General features: G+C 45.6%; 1 protein-coding gene across 1 annotated transcript; it reads right to left on the bottom strand.

Annotated features, from left to right (window-relative positions):
- Positions 1-16,381: 16,381 nt before the first annotated feature.
- LOC130862969 (60S ribosomal protein L36) lies at positions 16,382-16,765 on the bottom strand. The gene has a single exon (XM_057752832.1). The coding sequence runs from the start codon at positions 16,732-16,734 to the stop codon at positions 16,417-16,419; it is 318 nt and encodes a 105-aa protein (XP_057608815.1). The 5' UTR covers positions 16,735-16,765; the 3' UTR covers positions 16,382-16,416.
- Positions 16,766-24,663: the final 7,898 nt, after the last annotated feature.

The following is a 24,663-nucleotide window of genomic DNA, read 5'->3' as shown; positions in this document are numbered from 1 at the left end:
GGGGAGGAGGGGTGGAAGAGGAGAATGGGGAGGTAGATGGGAAGGAGGGAGGAGAACGAGACAGTATCCTTCCTGGTCCTAAATGCCCCCTCTATTTTATCTCATATATGTGTGACTTGTTTAATCTATTAGCTGTTGATTCTACCCATTTTCCTGCAAAAAAGACTTGATTTTATTATTCTTTATGGGCAGATAAAATCCCACATGCACACACACTGCATTTCTTCCATTGATGGGCACTGAGGCAGACTGCAGAACTTGGCTATCATTAATGGGCTGGCCTCGCAAAGCAACCACATTCTCAGACAGCTGTTCCAGATGGCCAGATTAAGCCGATGAAGCTCGTAAAGGTGGACATGATATGGGCCTCGTCGATGGCACTGTGAGACTTGGTGGGCCCTCCAGAAAGGGACTGTCTTTCTCCGGAGGCTGGCAGCTTTCTGGCTAATTCCTTTCCAGAACCAATCCAGGTTAAGAGGTCGGGGGAAGGAAGGCTGATCCAGGCAGTAGGAGCATGGAGCTTGAGTCTCTGTTTCCAGACTGATCTTTGCTTCCCCTACGGAGCCTGTGTGCCTCTCGCGGCAATACTGCTGTGGCCCAGGTGGGATTTGCCCTTTTTAAAATTCTTGAGCAGAGACAAGGTGGTTACAGGTACGGCTGTGATTTGCATTTCTTTGGTAACTGCCAAGGCAGATTTTCCCTACACTCTTTATATCCCATTGTGGCTTTTCCATTCACAGCCCAAGCTCTTTCACTTGTGTGACTGCGCCTGTGAATAAGCTCACCTAGGTAGGATGGCCATAACACTCCATCTTCTCAATGGAGAGCAGGTGTCTGATCTTTTCTTATTTATTTCATTTCTGTTGTTTTTCATCTTCTCTATGGCGAACATGTTGCAGTCAAAAAAAAAAATGTGTTATTCATCTCCGTGACAGACTGTGTGTTTGTGTCCTCCAGATCTCAAGTTTGAAATCTGAGTCCCCAGGGAAGGGGGAGGGCGCTGCTTTGTGGAGGTAATCGCAGTGAGCGGGGAGGGAACCCTTAGCAAATGAGGCGGTGGAAAGACTGTAAAGACCCCAAGCCTACTCTCTGGAACACCAGGGCCTTGGCTTCCTCCCTGCCACCCCCTCCCCGGGGCAGAAAGGAGAGGCGCACACTGCCTTTGCTACAGTCAGGGCACTTGCGGACAGGAGGCTGAACTTTAGAATAACTTTCCAAGCTTTTAAGAAATACTTTTAAAAAAAAATCTTCCTTTTTAAATGAATGTTTGCTTTCTAGTTCGTAGTCAATTTTTCTTTTGCTACATGGTGTACAATGTGGCTTTTAATGATTTTATCTCTATTGCCTTTTGCTACATTGAAAACTTGTTGGGATAGCGAGTTGAGGATGAGTCAGAGTTCAGTTCATTCCAATTCAGGCACTGCACAGCCCCGGGGTACAACATGTCAGACAAAGGCTGAGAGAACAACATGTGGCCAAGGGGTGTGCATTACCCTTCAGTGGGTCATCAGCGTGAGTGACCGTCTAGGCCTTGACATCCTGCTTTGTATGATGTCACATGAAGTCTTTTAAAAGTCCTGTCTCTGGTGTAAGAACAGAGGGGAATCACAGACACTAGTACACGATCCTCTCTATCTGCATGTGAGGTGCAAGTCAAAGTGACAACCATAGGACTGTGCAGGTGGCTCAGTTAAACAAGCATGGGGAGCTGAGTTCGAACCCTCAGCACCAGCATAAAGCCAAACTTAATTCATGTGCTGCACCACCAGCATTGAAAGGTAGAGACAAAAGGATGCTGGGAGTTCTTTGGCTGGTCAGTGTCTGGTGAGTAAGAGACTGTTCCAGACCAACAAGACAGAGAGAATAGAGGAAGACATGCAGCAGTTTCCTCGGGCCCCCACTTGTGCATATGCATATCTGCACACTCACATGCATGCACCAAGCACACTCACATGCATGCACCAAAAACACTCACATGCATGCACCAAACATACTCACATGCATGCACCAAACACACTCATATGCATGCATCACACACTGACTTGCATTCACCATGTACACTCACATGCATGAATCATACACACTGACAGGCATGCACCAAACACACTCACATGTATACACCACACACACTCACATGCATTCACCATGCACACTCACATGCATGCATCATATACAGACATGCATTCACTATATACACTCACATGAATGCATCACACACTGACATGCATTCACCATGTATACTCACATGCATGCATCATACAGACTCACATGCATTTACCATGCACACATGCATGCATCATATACACTCACATGCATTCACCATGCACACTCACATGCATGCATCATATACACTCACATGCATTCACCATGCACACTCACATACATGCATCATATACACTCACATGCATTCACCATGCACACTCACATGCATGCATCATATACACTCACATGCATTCACCATGCACACTCACATACATGCATCATATACACTACATCAGTCAGTAAAAGACTTGCTGTGTAAGAATGAGGCTCTGGGCACAGACCTCCCCCCCAGAACTCATGTCAAAATCCTGCACACCCTGAGCTTATAGTCAGTCCACACTGTGGTGAGGAAAGAGGAGGATCCTGGGGCTGGCTGCTCAGTCAGTCTGCCTCACTGGTGAGAGACCTTAATCCAAAGATATGGTGGACAATGAGGAAGAAACCTGATGTCATCCTCTGGCCTCCATACACATACATATACACACCTAAACACACATATACACTCACACATGCACACCTAAACACACACACATGCACAGGCACACCTAAACATACACACATGCACTTGCACACCTAAAAACACATACTTGCACACATGCATACCTAAACGGAAATACACACACGAATGCACACATACACACCCCAAACCACACACATATATGACACCTAAACATGCATGCATACGCATACCTAAACACACACGTACACTGCACATGGGCAAACCTAAACACAAATGCACACACATGCACACCTAAACATACACACATACATGCACAATAAACTTTACACGCATGTGCACACACACGCACATACACATAACATACATCCCAGGTGGGAAGTCAGGGCCCCAGCATGATTGCAGGACTCTGACTGCTCTTGCCCTGTGCACAGCACACTCGGCCTCTGCAGCAGTTCGCCTTCCTGAGCAGAGCTCCCTGCTAATGGCGCTGACAGGCAGAGGCTGTGGGGCCACATTCCTGCAGCTGTGGCGCGCCATTCCTTTCCAGAAACCTCACAATAAGCCTCATTTGTATTCTTCCTTTTTCTCAGGGAATGAAGTGGATTTCAATTTCTTTTCATTTATTTGAACTAAAGATTAGGTCTCTCGTTTGTTTTATTGCTTTCATTCTAGAGAGAAAGAGCGATGAATGCATCCATGAAATATTTCAGCAAAGAATAGAGCTGGGAATTCTCCATTAGCCCCATGCAGCCATTGTGTTTCTTACCCCCTCTCAGCTGCAGGATTAAAGTTTGCTTCTATGGACATGAATGCTGCCATTTCCTTCTGAAAAATCACCGGTCTCTGTGTTTTGTTCTGTTTTCTCAATTCAGCTGACCTTGGGTGCGGGGGTGACTTCACTTAGCTAGAGTTACAAAATGTAAAATAAAAATAAAAAGACCATACCGGGGAAAAAAGGGGCAGGTTTTGTTGGTTTTTTTTTTTTTGGATATTCAAAAATATTTTGAGTCATATATGCAATGCAGCCAGATCCAACTCAGATAACACTGAGTCTTGCTATTAATAAAAATGTGTTTTGGGGGGCCAGAGGGATGGCCCAGAGGGAAAGGCACCCCCACCAAGCCTGATGACCTGAGTTTGATTCCCAGGGCTCACATAGAAAGACAAACTCACTGTTGCACGTTGTCTTCTGACCATGTGTTCCATGGTGTGCAATATCCCCCACTAAAATAAATAAATACATGTAATAAAAGCTTTTAATGACTCTTGAATTTTTGTGTTCTTGTGTGTTTATGTGTATATACATACATACATATATATATATATACATACATATGCATGTTCATGTGGGGGCACTTGTATGTGCAATTATACATGTACATGTGTGCACATGCATGTAGATGGTGAAGGTGAGCCTTAAGTGGTAGTCTTCAGACACAAGCCACTTTATTTTTTAATGATAGTCTCTCACTGGCCTGGACTCACCAATGAGATTAGGCTGACTGACTTTTCAGGGAGTCCTAGGGATCCACAATAGTCTACCTCTTCAACCCTGTTCTTACAAGTGCTTGCCACCATCCCTTTAAGTGCTGGCCACCATCCCTTTAAGCACTGGCCATACCGCCATCCCTTAGCTGTTTATTTTTCCTTTTCTGAAATGCAATTTCTGCTGATTATGCCAGATACCATGACAGCATTATAGCCATGAACAAATTGGGTAGAAATTCCTGACCCTTAATGTGGGATCCCAGATGTTCAAAAACATGTGAATATCCATCTAAAGTTCTATTTTCATAGTTTGCTATGCCCCGGTATCTATATTATTTTGCTTCCTTTCCGTCTTTTTGGGAAAAACTTTAACAATGCACACAATTGAAAAAGAGTCAAAGATATCTTGAGACCAAGGTTGTTTCCAGAAAACGTTCCTAGGTTTAAAGTACAGGGAGGACCCACTGTGGCTAGTGCTCAGAGTGCTCATTGAAGGGAGAGAGAAGACATTCTTCCTTGTGTTTCAAGTCACAGTCCAAACTGAGGCAAATACCTTTTGATAATTTAGGATCTAAAGCACTGTCGTGCATAGAATCTAAACAGCTTACTTAGAAAGGGACATTGCTGCCACTGTGCCTTCAGGGGCACACACAGCATCACATTGATACAGTCACCACCCAGACTAGGTTGTTTTCTAGATATTGCCCCCAAACCACACAGCTAAGGCTACTTATACATTCCCTCAAGGGCAAGACCAGGGAAGAGGTAGACCAGTAGTCTGGAGGATGACTCATGGGGAAGCTAACCACTTTCCTGTGGTCCAAGAGAGGAGGTGGTGCTCTATTACACAAACCTGGCAGACAGAGTCAAATCCGAGTTCACGCTCAAAAACTCAAAAAAGAATTAGGACAGAGCAAAAGATGTGTATGAGAGAGAGTGCTGTCTTGAACATGAAAAGCACTCACTACCAGAAACAGAGGACATCCCTTGGTGATATCTTGCTGTGGTCAGTGCCCATGTCTTAGGACAGCCCCAGGTTCCAGAAGGCTGGTAGACAGACTACTCAGTGGTTTAGAACTAGAAACCTTAATAACCTCGTTGTGGTACTTGAACCTCTAGATATGAGAGACATATGATTCTTTTCAACCTCAAAGATTCCCTCCTGTGTGGTTGAAGATCCGGAGTGAAATGGGATTTGATTCAGCCTGGGGAAGAACTAAGAAACTCCAGTGAGCAGAGTATGTTGCCCTATGTGAGGTGGTATATGATGCTCAGTGACCTTCTAAGCAATGACAGTCATTGCATCCTTAGCCAAGATTGTCCACCCTGTGCTGGTTAAGACTGTAGCCCATTTGACCAAGTGAAGCCCTGAGCCAGAAAGAAGGACCAGATGTCAAGTTTGCAGACTCAGGGAGAAACACAGAAACAACGAAAGCTTGCTGGAAGTGTAGGCAGGCCTTCTAAGCTGGCCACACAACTGCGTACGTCTAAATAAAACCCAAGACTTGGGAGGGAACAGACCAGGGGAACCGCAGGAGCTCCAGGGCTGTGATCTCAGTACCAACCAGAATCCTTTCACCTGCTCGTTATTCAGCTTGTCAATGTCCTTTCTTCTCGGAGAAAAGTCCCACCGTGGTTAAGTGAGTTGGTTTTTAAAATTAAAGTACATTAAAATACATTTGGGGATAAGGGATTGAGATGTCCCTGACAGACATAATTACTGATGCATGCTATTACAGCAACGCAGGAGTGGCAAACACTGCTGGGCCCACTGAACTGAATCATCATCATCACAACAACAACAAGCAAAAATGAAACTTGGGAACTGAAAAGCTCCCACTACATCTGAAAAGAAAATGTAAACTACAACCTAAACAATCATCAGCAGGACTCACAAAAGCATGGCCCTGACTGAAGCTCAGCTCCTGGTGTCGCTGAACACACCCAGCCTCCCAGAACTCTGCTCAGAGCTTCCTTGGTGTCTGTCCACTTCACCCGGCAGTTTGGGTAAAGTTCTCTGGCTCTCTTTACAGGCTGCTCACCGTGGACCAACCATGAGGGTGCTCTGTGTTGAGGTGACTAGAAAGACATTCTTCCTTTGGGGGACTGCCATGGTTTCACTACTCTGAGGATGGTGGCTGCACCTGTGATCACCCCAGCCCATCTCAGCTGCTTCCGTTCAGCTCTAACCTAGCAGCCACCCCCAGCTCAGCAAAGCAGTCAGCTCAGCAAAGCCGGCTCCATGTGTGAAGTGCTTGCTGGGGTAAGGCCGAGGACCTGAGGTTTACACCTCAGTACACACATTGTAAAGCCCAAGCATGACCATCATAGAGTGTGTTTATAATCCGGGGCTTGGCAAGTGGATCCAGACTGATTCTTCCAGGTCCATGGTTACTGAGGCTAGTCTACTTGGCAATCTTTAGGTAACTGAGAGGTAATGTCTCAAAAAACAAGACAGATGTCCCCTGAGAATCAATATTCAAGGGTGCCATCTAGACTAAACACACACAAATACAGAGAGAGAGACAGAGGCAGAGAGAAAGAGAGAGACACAGAGCAATAGACAGAGACAAGTAGACAGACAGAGAGTGTGTTTGGGTACATGGATGATATATTTTGTGAATCCATTTCTAAGTTGACAAAACCATTGTTGCTTTTGAGACAGGGTCTTACATAGCACAGGCTGCCCTAAAACTCATTGTGTAGCCAAGGTTTGCCTTGAGCTTCTAATCCTCCTGCTTCTACCTCCCATGTGCTAGATATATTCTCTTCCATGCCTGGTGAACAAAAATTTTCTTAAAGAAGTTTCCAGAATTCAGGTATCTGTCATGTCAAGCATTGGACAACATGACCAACTCAAACCCTCCTTGGAGACATCATCACTAACTTGCTCCCACCTAGCGAAACCTGGAGACCAAGTAAAGAACATCACTTCTGAAAGCATGCCAAACGCCATTTTTGATATTAAAAAGAAGAAACAAACCATAGCTGTTAGTTACCGAAAATATTGTCACATAATCCACAAATGCAAACACAGGCTTTGAGTCATGTCTAGTGCTATGTTCTCCACACTTAGGAGGCTGGGGCAGGAGGACCACCCCTAGTGGGTTTTAGGCCAGTCGGAGCTATAGGATGAGACCTTGGTTTCAAAGACCCAACCAAAACTAAAATTGATTTGGTAAAAAGATAAAGTTAGAGTCAAGATGCTCTTCCTTTCTGCTGGCCCCTGGAAGAATCAGTGGTTGTTCTGATACCATGTCTGAGACAGCCATCTGAATGGGTCCTTGCTGTGGGATATCTTTCTGTACGCTATGAACATGGGTTGCTCTCACTGGCTGGTAAATAAAACTGTTTTAGCCTATGGCAAGGCGGGACAGAGGCAGGAGGAAAATCAAGCAGAGATACAGGAGAAGAAGAGCAGAATCTGGGAGACAGCAACAGGGGAAGAAAGATTTCGTGAGCCTCATGGTAAAATATAATAGAAATGGGTTAACTTAATTTAAGTTAACAATAAGCCTGTGGTAATAGGTTAAACAGTTTGTAATTAATATTAAGCCTCTGATTGTTATGAGGGAACAGACAGACAGGAGAGAAACCTCCAGTTACAGGTCCTGGTGCTGCTCTACAAAATATCACACAATCAGTTTGCCCTGGAACCTGGGGCCGACCATTCGCTGGCAGGGTCTACACAACGCACCATGGATGAATCTAGGCAGAGCAAAAGCACATTCTGCATGTTGCAAAGACATCTGTGAAGTGGATCTATCCTCTAGCAGAAAGGGAGAGACTCACACCACAGGTCAGTCTGGAGGGTGGACAGCGACCTCTCTTCTCTCTGCATTCCATGAGGACAGAGCTGCTGTGAACCAGCTTCACATCGTCATCATTTTGCCCAGCTTATGATTCCAGACCACAGGCTCTTCTGTTTTCTTGTCTATTCACCCAGGAAACATAATCCTGTGCTCTCAAATTAAACGTTTAGGGAGCCCAGTGGACTGGAAACTCTTTCATGGCGTCTCTACATTCCATTGTGGTCTTAAAATTAAAACCAATAAGTTATTCGTCCACAGTTACACCCACCACTTCATTTTTAATTGAATTCACTGCTAAGAGCAACGTTTCCACTCTTGGGATTTTACTCTTTACTCCAAATAACAGTTGGGCATAGGCAAGGCTGTGCATTCATGTGTCTACCCCCAGAATGCAATGAGTGTGCAATGTGTGTAGTGTGTGTGTGCGCACGTGTGTGTGTGTGTTTTAAGCTACCCAAGTATTTTATATCAGTTCAACAGATAGAGAGTCAAGCTTGGCTCAAAAAGAGAGAGCAGGAGAGAATGATGGAGGGTGGGGGCATAAAAACCTACTGAAACGCTTCTCACAGAAGCATGAGACCTAATCACAGACGACTTGATTTATCCACACACTTTTATCTAGAGAAGAAGCACAGAGTGATGAGAAGACTATCCTATTAAAATGCACAAAGCAGGATACATGTCTACTCTCTCTGTACAGAAATGTAGAAGCACAATCAAGACTTCCTAAGTCACAGGTAAGTCTTGAGCTGGCTGACTGAACTGGTTTACAGTACTGCTTCATTTAACACCTTTTTACAATCCCTAATTTCTAGTCAATGCAACACAAATCACTCAGCTCATGCATTGCTAAGTTGTGTGGGGCTCTTGGTGGTTCATTCTCTATTGTGTTTTTAAAATCAAGAGTTTATGAACATCTCTCCAGAAGGTAGTATTTCATAAATTTACCAGTCGCATGTAATTTTCATGTGGTTCTACAAGAGTAAATTTTATTTATTTATATCAGTGAAGCCAAAACTTTATGGCTCCCTGAAAGGGGTGTGTTTCCCTTTCTTAGACTGAATGCAAGAATTCCACTGCCTTCCTGTTTGTTGGCTCACAGCTGGAACAGACCACTTGTTCTAAGACTCGCCCAACCAGTAGTCCCAGGAGCAGCAAGTCCTGTGCCTGCAGAAGGGAAATTGAGGCAAGGAAGCTAGCAGAAGTGGGTAGGCTGAGAGGAAGGAAGGGGAGTGGAGAGGGGGGAGGAAGGTGAACAGCGCCACAATGCACTGAAAGAGAACTGGAAATGTCTTCATGAAATCCTGTTGCCTGTACCATGCATATATGTTGATAAAACATGTCTACAAGATGGACAGGAAGGGACTGATGTGGAATTCCCCTCTGTGTGCCATGAATACCAGTGGCTAATAAAGAAGCTGCTTTGAACCTATAGCAGGGCAGAACTTAGTTAGGTGGGGAAAACTAAACCAAATGCTGGGAGAAAAAAGGACAGAGTCAGGGAGAAGCCATGAAGCTGCTGCCAGAGACAGACACAATGAAACTTTGCTGGTAATACACGACTTTGTGGTAATACACAGATTAATTGAAATGGGTTAAATTAATAGGTAAGTGTTAGAAAGTAAGAAGCTAGAGCTAATGGGCCAAGTAATGGTTTAAATAATATAGTTTCTATGTGATTATTTTGGGGCTGAGCAGCTGGAAACCAACAAGCGGCCTCCCTCCAACAAGGGACAGCATGTGCTATTTGTCCATGTCAGCCCAGATAAAGGCACAGGTCACAGTGATTCTAACTGCAGTGGCCATCCATGCCAAGCCTGGAGCAAGGTGACCCAGGATGGAAGCCAGGATAGTGGTGAGCCGCCTGGCAGCCACCACTCCCTAAGGCTTGAGATGCCTAGGGACAGGTCAGAAAACTGTGTACTGCCCAAGGGGTGCATAAGACAGTAGGCAATGTGGACAGTGCCAAGAGTTGACCCTCTAGACGAAGTCTAGGCAGCCTGTCTCAAGTCCTTCATGGTGTCCCCGCATACTCAAGGACAAGAAGATGCCTCTGGGGATCAAAATGGAAATGCATGCTATAATGTCAAACCTCTGGAAGTCTGGCTGTGAGTCCTCTGTGCAATGAGTTATCAAGTGTTCCGGCATTGCTTCCTTCATTCTGTGTACATGTGTGCACATATACACGGTAGCAAATGCTTAGCATGGTTCTACTCCTAGAAAATTTTAAATCATGTTTTCTATATTGGGGCAGTTTGGGGACATCATCTTTTCACAATTTCTTCCCCTCTGCTGTCCTTAAGGGCTCTGGTGATTGGGTGAGGTATCACATGTATGTGCATGTATGTGTTCATGTATGTGTACAGGTACACTTGTGAGTACCAGCGTACATGCACAGACAAAGAGAGCAGGGGACAACCAAGACTGTCACTCTTCAGATGCTTCCCATCTATGGTCTCTCCGTATCTTAGAGTTCACGGATTCAGCTAGACTGGTCGTCTAGCAAGCCTTCAGCCTCTAGCACACAGATCACAAGGAGATGCCGTTATTCTGTGGTCTGTACTGAGGTCCTCAAGTTTGCAAGGCAAGCACGTGGGCTGCGGAATCACCTTGCCGTTCTTCACTCCGGGTACTTTCTGCGGTGATGTCTTCACGTCCACCAGCCTTTGTGTACACGTTTGGATGCTGCAGCTCTCACTGCCCCTGTTACTCTCCTTAGACATGGCTGCTTCCCTTGGGTGAGCTGCTAGCCTCTGACTTCATTTTGTGTGTCTGCCTCGAACAGGCTTTGTCTTCCAGCAGCTTCTCAGTCAAGAGGCCAGAGCCACGAGACTGCCGCTACCCAGTCCTACCAACTCCGCACGTTATTTTAGGGCATTTGGGTTTTGCTTCTGTTAATCTGCACCCCCTTTTCATGTCAGATATTTAAGACTGCTTGGTGCACTAATATTACATATTTGACCTTGTTGGGTGTTGGTTGTTTCTTTGTCCCTGTAAACATCCTTGCTCTTTGATCTAGGACATAGTTAAACCTCTCGGGAACACTTGGGTCTTTTCACATTCTGCGCTCTGGCACTGCAAAGTGGGACCCAAGGGACCTTTAGTTCAGGGCTGAATCTGTCCACTACTGAGGCAACGCCCTTCTGCCAATCCTCTCAATGCCCAAGCTGTCTTCTACCCAGATACTGAGAACATGTGACCTTTCCAGGCTGTGGGAGCTCAGGGGACTCTTCCTCCTGGCTGTTCAAAGGGTTCTTTCCCAAGAGTGAGGTCGTGTCCTGGTCAGGACACAGGCTGAATGTCCCAAGGGCCTCTGCAGCCTTCAGCTTGCTCTCCAGTGGCCTGCAGCTCTTCTCCCTGGAGCCCTCCTGGGGGCTCGGTGTGCTTGGCCTCTGTGGGTCCGTGTTCCATCTCCCCCTGGGACTCCCCTCCCTGCAGGGCAGCATAGAGAGTCTCCTGACAGAAGAACTGGAGACTGGCAAGCCCTTGCTATTTCTATCTACCCCTTAGGATCACTGGCCCTCATCAGCCGCTTGCCAGAAAACCCTTGCTCTGCTCTTTCAACTCTCAGTATAGGGAACCTCAACATGGGTTCAGGATACCACAAGACTAAGTTCTCAGCACAAAGGAGGTTCATTTGCCCCAGAAGGACAGAAGATGGAAATAAGGGACAAAGACAGGAGACAGAGGAAGAGGGATAAGGGAAGGGAACAGGGAGAAAGCAGAAAGGGGTATTTATTCTGGTGGGACAAGGGACTGCCTCTGGAGAGAGAGAAGGCAGAAGGCAGAGAGTCAGTGTGTGAGAATAGTGATCGTGTCTGCCACAGAAACATCAAATTATCTACATCATGGGCTGTGATCTGAGATCAAGAATGGACACCATGAAATGAAGCAATGAGCTGAGCATGAGCACACATACATGTATGCTCATACACATACACACATGCATACACAGACCCACACACGTACACATTCATTCAGACATATGCAGACATGTGTATGTATATATATTCATGAAGATAAATGCACACACATGTATACTCATCTACACCCATACCTTCATGCAGACATATGTACTCATGTGTGTACTCACATACAACCTGCAGATAAATTCACATGTATACTCACACCCACCCACACATGCACAGAGAAACACGCACATATCTGTTCACTCACACACTCACATGCAGACACATGCACGCACATTTACATATGCAGGCAAATGCACATATGTGTATATTCACACAATTATACAGATATATGCATACATGTATAGTCACATACACACACCATGAGAACCAAAGCATCATTAAAGAATACCATCTTCAGGAAATGTGGTACAGACTGACTTCTACTTCACTCTTTCCATTCCATTCCATTCCATTCCATTCCATTCCATTCCATTCCATTCCATTCCATTCTATTCTATTCTATTCTAATTTCTGTGATCATGATCCATGAATCTACCATATGCAGACTACAGCTGGGGTATTTGAATTGCATGGAGACAATCCTCACCAATTCTGTCATGATGGGAGAGGCTGGGGTACTGGAAGCTGGGATGCAGGCCTTATCCCTAGAAGTCAGGAGAACCGAGGAGAAGCCCACGGTGATGGGTTCCATTCTTAGTACCCACATGTCTCAGAGAGAGGAGAAAGGAGTAAACAGGACATGGTGAGCGGGAACCCTCCAGTCTGCAGTTGAGAGGTGATTACAGGCAAGGGTGGTTACCTCGGCTGCACGTACTGGGACTCAGCCCCTCTCTCCCAGCTGCTTCTAGGAGGAAGCCACTGACACTACTACGCAGTGCTTAAGAAAAGATGGATGGACCCTCTGGAAAACCAGATCACCACGCGGGATCACAATATGAAATGGCGTCAAACAAAGGGACCAAGTGAGGTGGAACAAAAGTCTCTTCCGGCACACCAAAGACATCAGGTAGTGGTTACTTGCCTTTAATGCTGGTTCCAAAAGACAACCCTTTGTTTTAAACTGGAACGGTGCAGGAATATCTCACGGCTCCTGCTCAGAATCCTGCACCTGCCGGCCCTGTCCTACGCAGGTGGGAAGCCCCTACCTTCCATTCCAGAGTCGGTTGCAAAGGTTTTCTCTTTCGTCAGTATCATCAAGAGATGCTCTGGCTGAACTTTTAGTCAAGTAACATCCTCTCTTGCTGCAGTTTAGCTGATCAAGGACCCACAGAAGGTGGAGGTGGAAGAGGTTAGGGCCCTAAATTGTTCATGAAATAAAGTATGTACCCAGAAAGCACCCAAACCAAAGGCGCACTTCAGGGAAACATTCAAAAATAGAACCTCGTGACATCCTAATTTCCACCCTGCATATATTATGCCACATTTTTCCAAGTGCTCAAACAATTCTATTTTCTTCTATATTTAGTGTTGTAATGATACTATATCTTGATTTCATTTGAGCTGGGTTTTTACATTTATGGCATGCTATTTCAGTTCACAAGTTCAAACTCGGTTTTAATTGGAAGAAAGTTGTGTCTGTTACAATGTTAATGCTGGTTTCTGTCTCTGATTTTCCAGGTCTAACACTCGTGTTGGTGACACGTTTGGTCATTTTCATCAGGATGATGAAATGACCCTTTCATTCTCTAATGGAGTCTTTAGGACATGGGTGACCTGCTCCAGCAACTTCTGTTTGAGTTCAGAGGGGGAAACTTACTGCTTTATGTAACTGTGGATGGTGCTGGTAGGGCTTGGGGTAGGCATCTAATTGCTGTGTTTATGTTGAGTGTTTGGATGCGGTCCAGACCAACATGGACTCCTCCACCAGCCTCAAGAACGCCTGGTGGCCGTTTCCCCGGGTTGCCTCAGGTTGCATCCATCTCAGCTTTATTCTGGGTGCTTTCTAGGCAGGAGTTCAGCGCAAGTATTTTGGTTTAGAAACAGTGGCTAGCAGAGTAGAGATAACTACCCAAGTGGTAAAGCTGTGAAGGATGACGCATGCAAGGTTATAGAAATTCAGACTTGGGAAGAATTTTAGAGTCTATCTAATCTACCATTGTGAACTCACGGCACTAACATTTGTGTTAGGGTGATTTTTCTGAATGCGTCATTTCCTGGTGGGTTTTATAGTGGCTGGTTTTGTTTATTGATTTCTGGGTTCATGATGCATGGGCTCAAACCCACAGTCTGGGAATAGCAAAGCAAGTACTCTATCTCTGAGTCGCAGTCATGGCGGAATTTTTGTTTGTGTGTGTTTTTTCATAATAAAAGGCTTTTGAAATTATAATGCAACACATATATCTGTCTTCTGAGTTTCATTTTTAGGAATCTCATTTCTTAATAGGCGTGTTTGCATGGAGCTCTCGTGTGTGTGTGTGTGTGTGTGTGTGTGCGTTGCATGCTCAAGTGTGTGTCCCTTTGTGTGTGTTTAGGCGCTCACCCTGTTGCTGTTGTTAACAGCTACTGTTTTTATCCACAGGAAACTTATTTTGATATTGGTAATAGGAAGGGAGGCACACTCCATCAGTTTCCTTCCTGCAGATGATAGCAGATGACAAGCAACAGGAACACCATAAATAATCAAGCTGACTTTCCCCACTTATGCCATCATTATAATGTGTGAAACACACATACACACATATAGAGTTCTTAATTTATTTAAATTTTGCATCTTTTTATTTTCGTCCAGAATTCATTCCCCTTGTTTCTTTTCTCAGATAAAGTCGTGTGGCTCTGACTCCAGTCTTCCTTGCCTGTGGCTGCTCTTAGTGAGCTGCTGCTTCTGAGCACCATGCTGTGTTGAGTGGGCATTGAGATATAGGGCTGTTTATGTCTAGGTAGTCTCTATGCGATACTTGTTCATAGATGGGTCCTTAAACAGATGCGGATGTAAGGCTCAGCATCAATAGAGACAGCGTTCATAGAGAGGCTATCTCTATCTGTGAGATTCCCGTCTAGCCATCTCTGTAATCTAAAAGAAGACCACAGGGTTTCTTTGTGGTTGTCATTTTTATAAGCACTTATGTCCCACAAGCAACTGAGTTTAGGATTATTTCATCATTCTTCAAATGTGTTTAATGCACACATTCTAAATCCTTTCTTATTTACAATTCAGAGAAGAATTGACTTTAAATTTGAGGACCAGTTTTCTGTTCTTTCCAGAATCGGTATTAGAGTTCCCCAATGCCCCCTGATGACACACTCCAAAAGGCTTTTTCAGGGTTAGGTCTTTCTTCCTTTGATGGTTCATCCGCATGAGGTGGGGGGAGAGCGTGGGGGTAGGAGGCTTGCTAGCAGGTAGTTTTCTAGTATTCGGCTCATCTCTGTGTCTAGATCTCAGGATTTTGTGCACATATTTAACCAAACGTCTTAGGCTTAATAAAGCTTTTGCTCTCTCTCTTCCATTAACTGCTTCAAAGCCGTGTGAGCCTGCCCATATTCCGTGGGACGCCTACAGTTATATTTGCATTAGTGGGTCTGGTTTTACATTTTTTCCGAGATCCTTTTTTAACATCGACTTTCCTGATAACTGCGATTCTTCCTTATCTTTCCTGGTTCTTTCCATCTGCAGCGTTAACTGGGTTTTTGCTCTTTTCTAATTTGTGAAGTTCAGCCATGGCTTCCTTGGCCTACGTCCCTCGATTTACTATGGTTAAGGCTCCAGTTTCCCTTTCTATGTTGTCTTAGCCGTGAGCTATAGATTCTAATAGGCCATGTTCAGGAATCCTTACCTTTTTCCCATTATAAAATTTGGGGTTTGATTTTATTATGTGGTTTAAAATCAATGTTTGGGGGACCAGAGAGATGGTTCAGGAATTAAGAAGAGTGCTCGCTGCTTTTGCAGAGACCCTGAGTTCTATCCTTGGGAACCATACTGGATGGCTCACAACCACCTATCACTATATCACGTGGGCAGAGCCTTCTTCTAGTCTCTGTGTACACCATGTACACACACACATGCACACACACACACTCATTCACACTCAAAATATTTATTTTTTTCATTTACTGTTTGTCTTGTCTCGGTGTATATACAGCTTCAAGTGGCAATGTTTGGGGCTGTAGTTCCCTGTGGCAGGACAAAGGCAGCACTGAGTAGCAAATGAGCTCTGGAAAGACTGCGGGATGCTGGGGCCCTGCCCTTTCACCCACACCTCCTTTTCTGATGGCCTCTGATCTCTTCTCTTCCCCACTCTACCGAAAAACATTTAAATGATTTTCAATTCTAGACCAACAGTATTTTAAAATAGGGCCACTCTGGTTTATGATGTTGGCACAAAATATGGAAAACAATGTTAAATGCTTACTAAATATGGAATTCTCTAAACTCCAGTGTGTCTGAACACCTTGGCTATAAAATCTTTTTTTTTTTTTTTTTTTTTTTTTTGCGCCACAGCAATGTTTATTGAGAACGGGGAGGGGATCAGTCCTTCTTGGCCGCCGCCTTCCTCATGGCGGCCAGCACGTTGCTCAGCTCCTCCCGCTTCCTCTTGGCGCGTATGTGCGTGCCCACCCGCTTCTTGATGAACTTGAGCGCGCGCTTGTCCTTGGACACCTTGAGCAGCTCCATGGCGCGCCGCTCGTAGGGCGCGAAGCCGCACACCTCCCGGATCATGTCCCGCACGAACTTGGTGTGCTTTGTGAGGCGCCCGCGCCGCCGGCTGTGCCTCGGCTGGCTTACGTTCTTCGTCACCTTGTGGCCCTTGTTGAGGCCCACGGCCATGGGGTAGCGCAGGGCCATGGCTGCTCCTCTCCGATGGCGGCCGCGACAGGACGGCTATAAAATCTTAAATCATCAGTTACTACAGGTTCTCAATTTGCAACTATGTCCTGAGTGCAACACCCTAGACCGGTGATTTGGGGGAACTGATTCCAGCCCGGATAGCCTGAATAGCTGAATAATACCCCTCATGCATGGACTGCAGATGGTGGCCACTGATTGGCTAGCGCTTCGCCTTGGAAACTAAACTGTGCCGGAGAGGAAACGCTCCAGTTGTAGAGGAGCAATGTGTAACTCGTATCATGTAATTAAAGTGGATGGCATGGGGCCAGATCCCAGGGACTTAGCAGTGAGCAGAGGGACCAGGAGCCGGACTTGGTGAATACAGATTTTCAAGTTAGACTCACTTTGCTGCTACAAAGTATTCTTGAAGGTACACTTTCAGAGAGGGTGGGACAACAATGTATCCTAACGGTGTGGATGAGCCCAGCTGCTGGTGCAGATCCCATGACACCTGCTTAGAAGAACACTCACCATCACACCGTTGAGGCAGCCATCCGCTCAACTGCTAGGACCAGACCAGCATGTGCCACCGAGGTCTCACAACAGCTCCAGAAACACTTGTCGTCATAGTCCTATGTTTGCCGTAGAAGAAACAGCGGAAAGCTTTAACATGCTGGGTACTTCATACATAGGGACACAGCTCATTCTCACAGCAACACCGGAGGATGGTGGGTTTGATTCTCTGCCTTTTTCAGACAAAGAAACTGATATACAGTTTGTTCTTCAGCAAATTTCATGACTGCTGTGTCAGAGTCAGGGCTCAACCCACAGAGGTTGAAACACCCTCAGAGAGGAAGCTCGCATGTCCGAAGGCCCCTTATTACACTCTGCAATAGTATTGAGATATCCTCCTGCACTGGGGAATTTTTCTATCTGCCAACAACGCAAATTTAAGTGTTGATCGTGAAGACTGGGGATATGATGTTGCTCCCCACTGTTCTCTGTATGGTAGGGAAGTCCCCATAGAAACCAGGAGGACCCTAGACCATTCATTCCTCTTGTCCAGCAACGCTGGGCTGTCAGGCCTCTGTCGTTTCCCTGCATGATGTCTCCATTTTAGAAAACATGTTAGTCTGAACACTCTGCCTCAGCAGTGTCACAGATCTCTGCCTTTTCCCGCCATGTTTCCTGACTGCTGAAAGTCCTGGGGAGCGTGTGACAGCGCGACCGTTCCACAGCTGAGGCAAAGTAGGGATGTGTGAAAAAATGCAGTTTGTCCATCAAAACAGAGAGAGCTTGTCAATGGCAGGGGTCTCTCTGTCAAGTTGAGTTCCTCAAAACACCATCAGAATGTGTCAGAAGTTTAAGAGCAACTGGCCGAGAAAAATATAAGGTGTTTCACTAAAAACAAGGGATGTATCCACGCCATGCAATGGAGAAAAGAGGGTGTGCAGAGGCAGAGGAGGAAACACCCTTCTCCCTTCGGGTTGTTCAGTAGCCCTACCTCTGGGTCCTGTTCTCATTGAGCCTTACTGGTTCATGCTGGTAGCAGCCACTGGTGTGACCGATGACTCAGGTGCTCCATGGCCCATGTGTGTATTTTGTCTATATATCAAAATATACCCTGGGAATAAGGTGGCCTGTGGTCCCAATGGATCATAAGCTATCTATGCAACCTGGACCTACCTATTTAACCTCTGGGTTCATCCACAGAAATGGATGGGATCTCCTGATTTTAAAGTCACTTCAGCTCCTCAGATGAATGGTAGCTACAGCAAATGTCACAAGTTCACTGTATCCCCAACCTCTCTGGAGAGATACAGGTATGGGGTGTGCACAACAGACTTGTTTACTTTTTTTTTTTTGTATTCCAAACCCCTAAAAAACCACTACAGACCCAGGCTGTGCCAACCATTGTGTGGCACTCTGACACCCTCCGCTAGGAAACCACAGATTCTCACACTTGCTCTCAATATGAAGCAGGACCGGACAGAAGCATGCTACTCGGTCCGAAAGCATCATTCCCAATCCAGGTGACTGAAGCCCCTGCCCCGCCTCTCCTCGCCTTCCCTTGTCACTCTGAAACCTCGCTTTCAGTCACTTGGAACTCTCTCCTCTCCCAATGGTGTCACCCAGAGTCATCACACACACGTGCTGCTTGCCAGGAATCTCTTAGCAACGGAACCCTGTGTTCTGCCAGCTCTCCCCTCATGCTGACAACCTGGATTTCACAGAAGTTTGTGTTTTCTAGAAATATTTCTGGACCGGGCCAGGTGACGAGAGGATGTCTCCTCATCGTCGCAGATGGAGAATGGTTCTGGCTGCCCTGTTTGTGATTTCCAGGAGAGATTTTTAGATGTCAAGATGATGGTAAAGTGCTCAAAACCAATTTCTGCCTCATCATTTCTCCTCCTCAGAAGCAGGCTGCCATCAGATACCGCATAAAGCCGATGACCAGCGTGCTATTGCTGTAAAGAGACAGCAGCTCAATTTTAACCACAAATATTAAAAGCCGGAATAAGACTGATGCACTGCCAATAGGGTGTTAGTGTTGTGTTAGCAGTGACTGCTTACCTCATAAATAGGAGCCTTGACTCACGAGCTCAGCAAAGTTCATGCTGAGAACTTCGGCGGGTCTTCTGGGTGATGGATGAGACATAGCATTCGATAGGTCACTGTACCTGCCCTCCTGTTTGCTGTTCTTTTTTCATACAGTGAAAAGGCAAGGGACATCCACGGGTCACATCCCACCATGAACCAGAATTATCGATATTTGTGTGGTGCTAATGCCCTCATTTGAATGCAGCAACAATTTCATATGTACAGAATAAGCAAGGACATACAAACGTGACTATTGTCCCTGCTGAAGAAGCCTCTGATTCTCATTTATCTTATACCAAGAAGTGGTAAAAATTAATATGTAAGAGTACAATGAAATCCTTGAGTTGGTGTGGCTTTAAACTTATTTTCCCTGGGATTTCTTCATGAGGTGATGGTGTGGACATTAGAAAGAAAGTGATGTTCTGGGTAATACCAGAACACAGGCTCGAATGGATCACGGAACAGAAAGAAGGAAAGAGAGAGAGAGAGAGAGAGAGAGAGAGAGAGGAGGGGGTAGGGAGGGAGACTCGGAGGGATGGATGGATGAACAGACAGACAGAGGGAGGGACAGATGGAGGGAGGGGGAGAACAAGAAGAAAAAGTTTCACACAATTCCTCATGCTCACCACGGCAGTGAATGAACTGGAGTCCTCCAGGTAAGTTTCCAGACCAATTAAGTTATATCTTTTAAACTGTAAGAGGCTGAGTTATTAAATGGTGTATTTTACATTCAGATGGTCTGTAGCCTACAGTAACTAACGAGCAGATGGAGTTTAATAGCCAGTTGATTGGCGAGGAGGACACTTTTTCCCTTCCAGGATAGACTCTAAGACAGCGCAGGACTAATGCAGCTTTTGGGAGTCACCTGCTCCACATTTGCCAGGGACACCTGCTGCCCACAAAGCTTTAAAGAGGGGTAGAAGCATGACGGCTGCGAACTCTCCTGGAACTGTCGTAGTTACTTTCTGTATGGTGGGAAAATAATTGACAAAGGCACCTTAAAGAAGGGTTTTTGTTGTGTACTCCTGTGGTCCTAGATGGACAAGCCCTACATCTTCACAGTTGCATGTGTGATATCCAGATGCAAGTGCTTGAATCTCTACTTTTGACCTTCACTGACAGGAATGGGTCTTGTCTCATTCAAAGTCATTTTCACCCAGGAATATAACACATCCAAGCATCAAAGGAGGGAGATGAGTGTCAGATATGGTATGTTCTTGAAGTGCTGTTGATTCTTGATGTCTCCACCCATCATGTTCTGAAGTCATCTTGAGTGCCAAGGGGTTGATGCTGGGGGGACCTGGGGATTCAGGTCTAGGAATCTCTGTGTGTCATGATTTATCAACTGGTCAACATGTAACCTTGTCTGTTGTGGGCTTCTGCTTAACATTGTCAGCTTTGTACATCACTGACTCAGTAGCCCTGAAGCTATGGCCAAACTCCATCCAAAAGAAGTTTATCTCACGCATGTGTATTCATGCAAAGAGCATCAGACAGCATACTGCCCACGAAACTTTAAACTGAAGTCAACAACAAAAGACATAAACGTGTGGAAACATGCTCCAGCGACCCTGAAAAGGACTGTTCCCCCTTACCACAGGACACCAGAACCTTGAACTTGGACATCTCAAGTTTTGTACCACTCATTATACAAGTTCACAATTAAGTGCAAAGCCACCAAGAGTCTTGCTTTGGAAGTAATGAGAAAATTGAGATAAGTAGGGCAATTCACCCATACAGAACCCCAAGGACCAACAGTATGTGGTTCTCAAATCATGTGCTTTAAAGAATGGAGATCATACCAGACTTGAGAATGACCATTACAGAGAGAGTGAGCCTGTGTTTCCCTAAACAACCGTCAAGAAGTCCTGCATTGATACTGATATAATCAGAGTCACTGTTAATGCCAGTTTGTGGGTGAATGGCAACCACTGAGCAGTGAAAAATGAAGGATTTTTAGTAGGAGCTGTGTGATGGCGGTAGAACAACCTCCACCCCATCCAGAGATTTGTACTAAGTCCCCATGCTGGGACGAAAGACCTAACAAAATCAACTTCAGAAAGAAAGGGTTTGCGTTGATTGTGGACTGAACTCATCATGAAAGGAAAACCATGGCAGCGGGTACGCAAGGAGGCTGATCACATTGTCTACACACAGGAAGTAGAGGGTGCTAAGTCCATACAGCCCAAGCTACCCAACCTCAAGGTCCACCCCCAATGACCCACCTTTCTAAAACAGGGTCACTAGCCAGAGGCTAAGTACTCAAACACATGAGCCAGGTGGGAGACATTAACACACTCAATCACAATAAGGTGTGACAGGGATTCCAGAGAATTCTGTGCCACTGATACCTCATCTGCTAGGTAACAGGTAGCGGGTGCTGAGGACAGAGCGGGAGTGGTACTGCCATTTTGGGATGTTTCCCATTTTAGAATGTAACTGGTGTCACCTACTACCTGCTGTGGGATAATGCTTTTGCACACTGTAAAGATTTGTCATTGTATTGGCTAATAAAATGCTGACTGTTATAATTAATATAGTTTCTGTGATTACTCAGGTCTGGACGGCCAGGAATGAAAGCGCAGCCTCTGAAAATGAGTGCTGCTTACAGAAGGTTGCAATGGTTTGGTTGTACTTATGAGCTACCTAGATACACCCCACAGTTTACACACTGGGTTTCTAGCCCAATGTGCGGCTCCAGGACCACGTTCTCAACTAGCACCTGGCTCCCACCACAGACGCCGATAAAGAACCCAGTTGCTACCCACATTTCCCGATATGGAAAGTTGTCCTTTCCCGCTACAGACCCAACTGGGAGCAGAGGGGCAAACAGCACAGTGGCTAAAGGTCAATGACTCCGCACTTTGATAATTTTCCGTCATGGCTACTGTTCCAATGGACCCATTGGGTACAGCTGCTTGTTTGTCACTGTGGGCAAATAATAGCGAGGAGGAGGTGGCTAAAGCCTAGGGTGGAGCTTTTGGTCAGTCAGCGGCTTTTAATTCCTGCCTGAGCAACACTCAGTATCTTCCAGGGAGTTAAGATTTTGTTACCGGCTCTGAACCTCCAGCGATGTGTTTTCTTAGTTTACGAGTCGTTGACTGTGGAAAACAGCCTTTACCTAGCAACGCCAATGGCTGAGATCAGGCCCTGGCAGAGCCCTGCAAGGAACAAAGTACTCACCAGGAAGAGAGGTGCCAATGGCTGCCCCAGACTTCCAGGCTGATCTCTCTGCATCTTCAGAACCAACCCAAGGATGTGAGACCTTTGCTAGCCTGCTAGCATGAATGCTTCCGTGGTACCTCAGCCAGCCCATGTGTGTCTAGCCACACGGTCTTCCTCAATGAAAGGGTAGCTGAGACAGTCTTGGCTGAAACTGGCCCTCTCCATCTTCTATTTTTAAACTGATGCGTGGACTAACTCCAAATCATGTCCTGGACTTGGACTTGGATGCTCTCTGGGGCCTCTGAGTGGAGTGTTTCTGCCTCATTGCTGCACAGACAGCCGTTAATAATCACAGGGTTCTTGGAAGCCCTTTCTGCCCCATCATGTGGGTTTTCTTGAGTCTCCAGTTCATCCCATGAAACAGACATTAGAGATGGCGTCTCTTCTAGCTGGGTACCTGTGACGTGCCTCGGAGCATCTTGCAAGACTTGGAGAGAGAAAAGTAACATGATAATTAGCATTGCAAAAATTTCCACTCTCGTGTCTATTTATTAAGCAAATGTTCTTGGAAAGGCCCTTCAATTATAATTTATATATCACATATACATACATATTCTTAGAATTCCACTCAGATTTTTCTGCATAAATTTTGAGGCCTTAAATGCTTACATTTGCATTTAATTACTCTTCTGATTAATAGAACCAGCAAAAAATAATCAAATTATGAACAATTTAAATATGGGTTCTTAAGCACACATGCCAATTCCTTTACCTTTTCATTTTTTAAACGATGGTTTGGCCTCGAGCATCAAAGATGTGAAGAAATGGGAGGAAGAATCTAAATTACCAAATAACCATGGCTGAGTGGTTTTTTCTCTTCTTTCTTTGTTCCTCTCAGAATATAGACTCCATCCCGGTTGTTGATTACAGTCTTCATGGTCTCTCTCAAAGGACAGTCCTGGTGGGGGTGTCTGAGAAGAGAGAGAAAAGGCTTCAGGCTGGTCCTGGGTGTTGTCAGAAGCAGAACCTCTAAGGCGGAGGGCTCTCTAGAACAGGGAGGAGATACACTTGCTTCCCAGTCAGTAGATACTTACAAGAGGCATATTTGATGATGAATTCTAAGTATCAACTCATCATAACTTAGGATCATCTGAGTGGAGACTGGAGTAAGAATTACCTAGATCCCGTTGCCGTTGCCCGGTGGGCGTGTCTCTGGTGGACTTTCTTCATTCTTAATTCCTACAGGAGGACAGAGCCCATTATGGGTGGCACCGTTATCTAGGCAGATGGTCCTGAAGTATATGAGAAAGGAAAAGGCTAGCTGAGCAGAAGGAGGTGACCATCAGGCATCGTGGGTGCATCTGTCTCTCGCCGTCCCGAGTGTGGATGTGCTGTGACTGTAGCCTGCTTGTGTCTTGCCCCGCAGTGATGGACTCTAACCCGGTACTGTTGGCCAAATAAACCTTTTCATCCCCTGGGTTGCTTCTGGTTGGAATGCTTTCTCACAGCAACAAGAAGGAAGCTGGACCACAGGCATCTTCTCAACTGATGTGTAATGCTCTCAAATATATCTTCCTGATAAGCATTTCTTTTAATTATTTTATATGTATGGGTATTTTTCTTGCATGCGTGTCTACAATGCTAGCCTCATGCCCTCAGAGGCCAGAAGAGGGCATCAGATCCCACTGAATCCCAGTTCCAGACAATTGCGAGTCCCGGTGTCGATGCTGAGAACTGAACCCGGGTCCTCTGGAAGAGCAGTCACTGCCCTTCATCTCTGAGCCTTCTCTTCAGGCCCAAATACAGCTTCTTTGAATATGCAAAACCTCCGGCAAGCTTAACACACACAAAGCAGTGCTTTTCAGTGTGAGTCTCAGACCAGCTACACCCAGATCGCCTAGAGAGAGACTTTAGAGTTGGGCCAAGGGGGCAACAACCTGGACTTGGAAAGACAAGCTGTAGGCATTGGCATTTCGGCAAATCCCTGACAGCGCTACTGTATTTTGGTGATAGCCCAAATAAAAACAGGACAAAAACAAAGCAAAACAACAAACCTATAGTACTAGGTAAAGAAACTACTTAGCGTACTTAGACTACTCGGGGCGGGGGGGGGGGTGGTCTGGACATCCATCCCTGGCTGTGCAGGTGGAACAAATGGGGAGGTGATAGATCGATGCTTTG

The sequence above is a fragment of the Chionomys nivalis genome, chromosome 20 (genome assembly GCF_950005125.1).
Source record: "Chionomys nivalis chromosome 20, mChiNiv1.1, whole genome shotgun sequence".
Classification (NCBI taxonomy): domain Eukaryota; kingdom Metazoa; phylum Chordata; class Mammalia; order Rodentia; family Cricetidae; genus Chionomys; species Chionomys nivalis.
This window is presented reverse-complemented; position numbering and strand designations above follow the sequence as displayed.

What these genes read in the sequence shown, in the direction of transcription:
- LOC130862969 (XM_057752832.1), bottom strand. Translation starts at nt 16,734, where the DNA reads ATGGCCCTGCGCTACCCCATGGCCGTGGGCCTCAACAAGGGCCACAAG.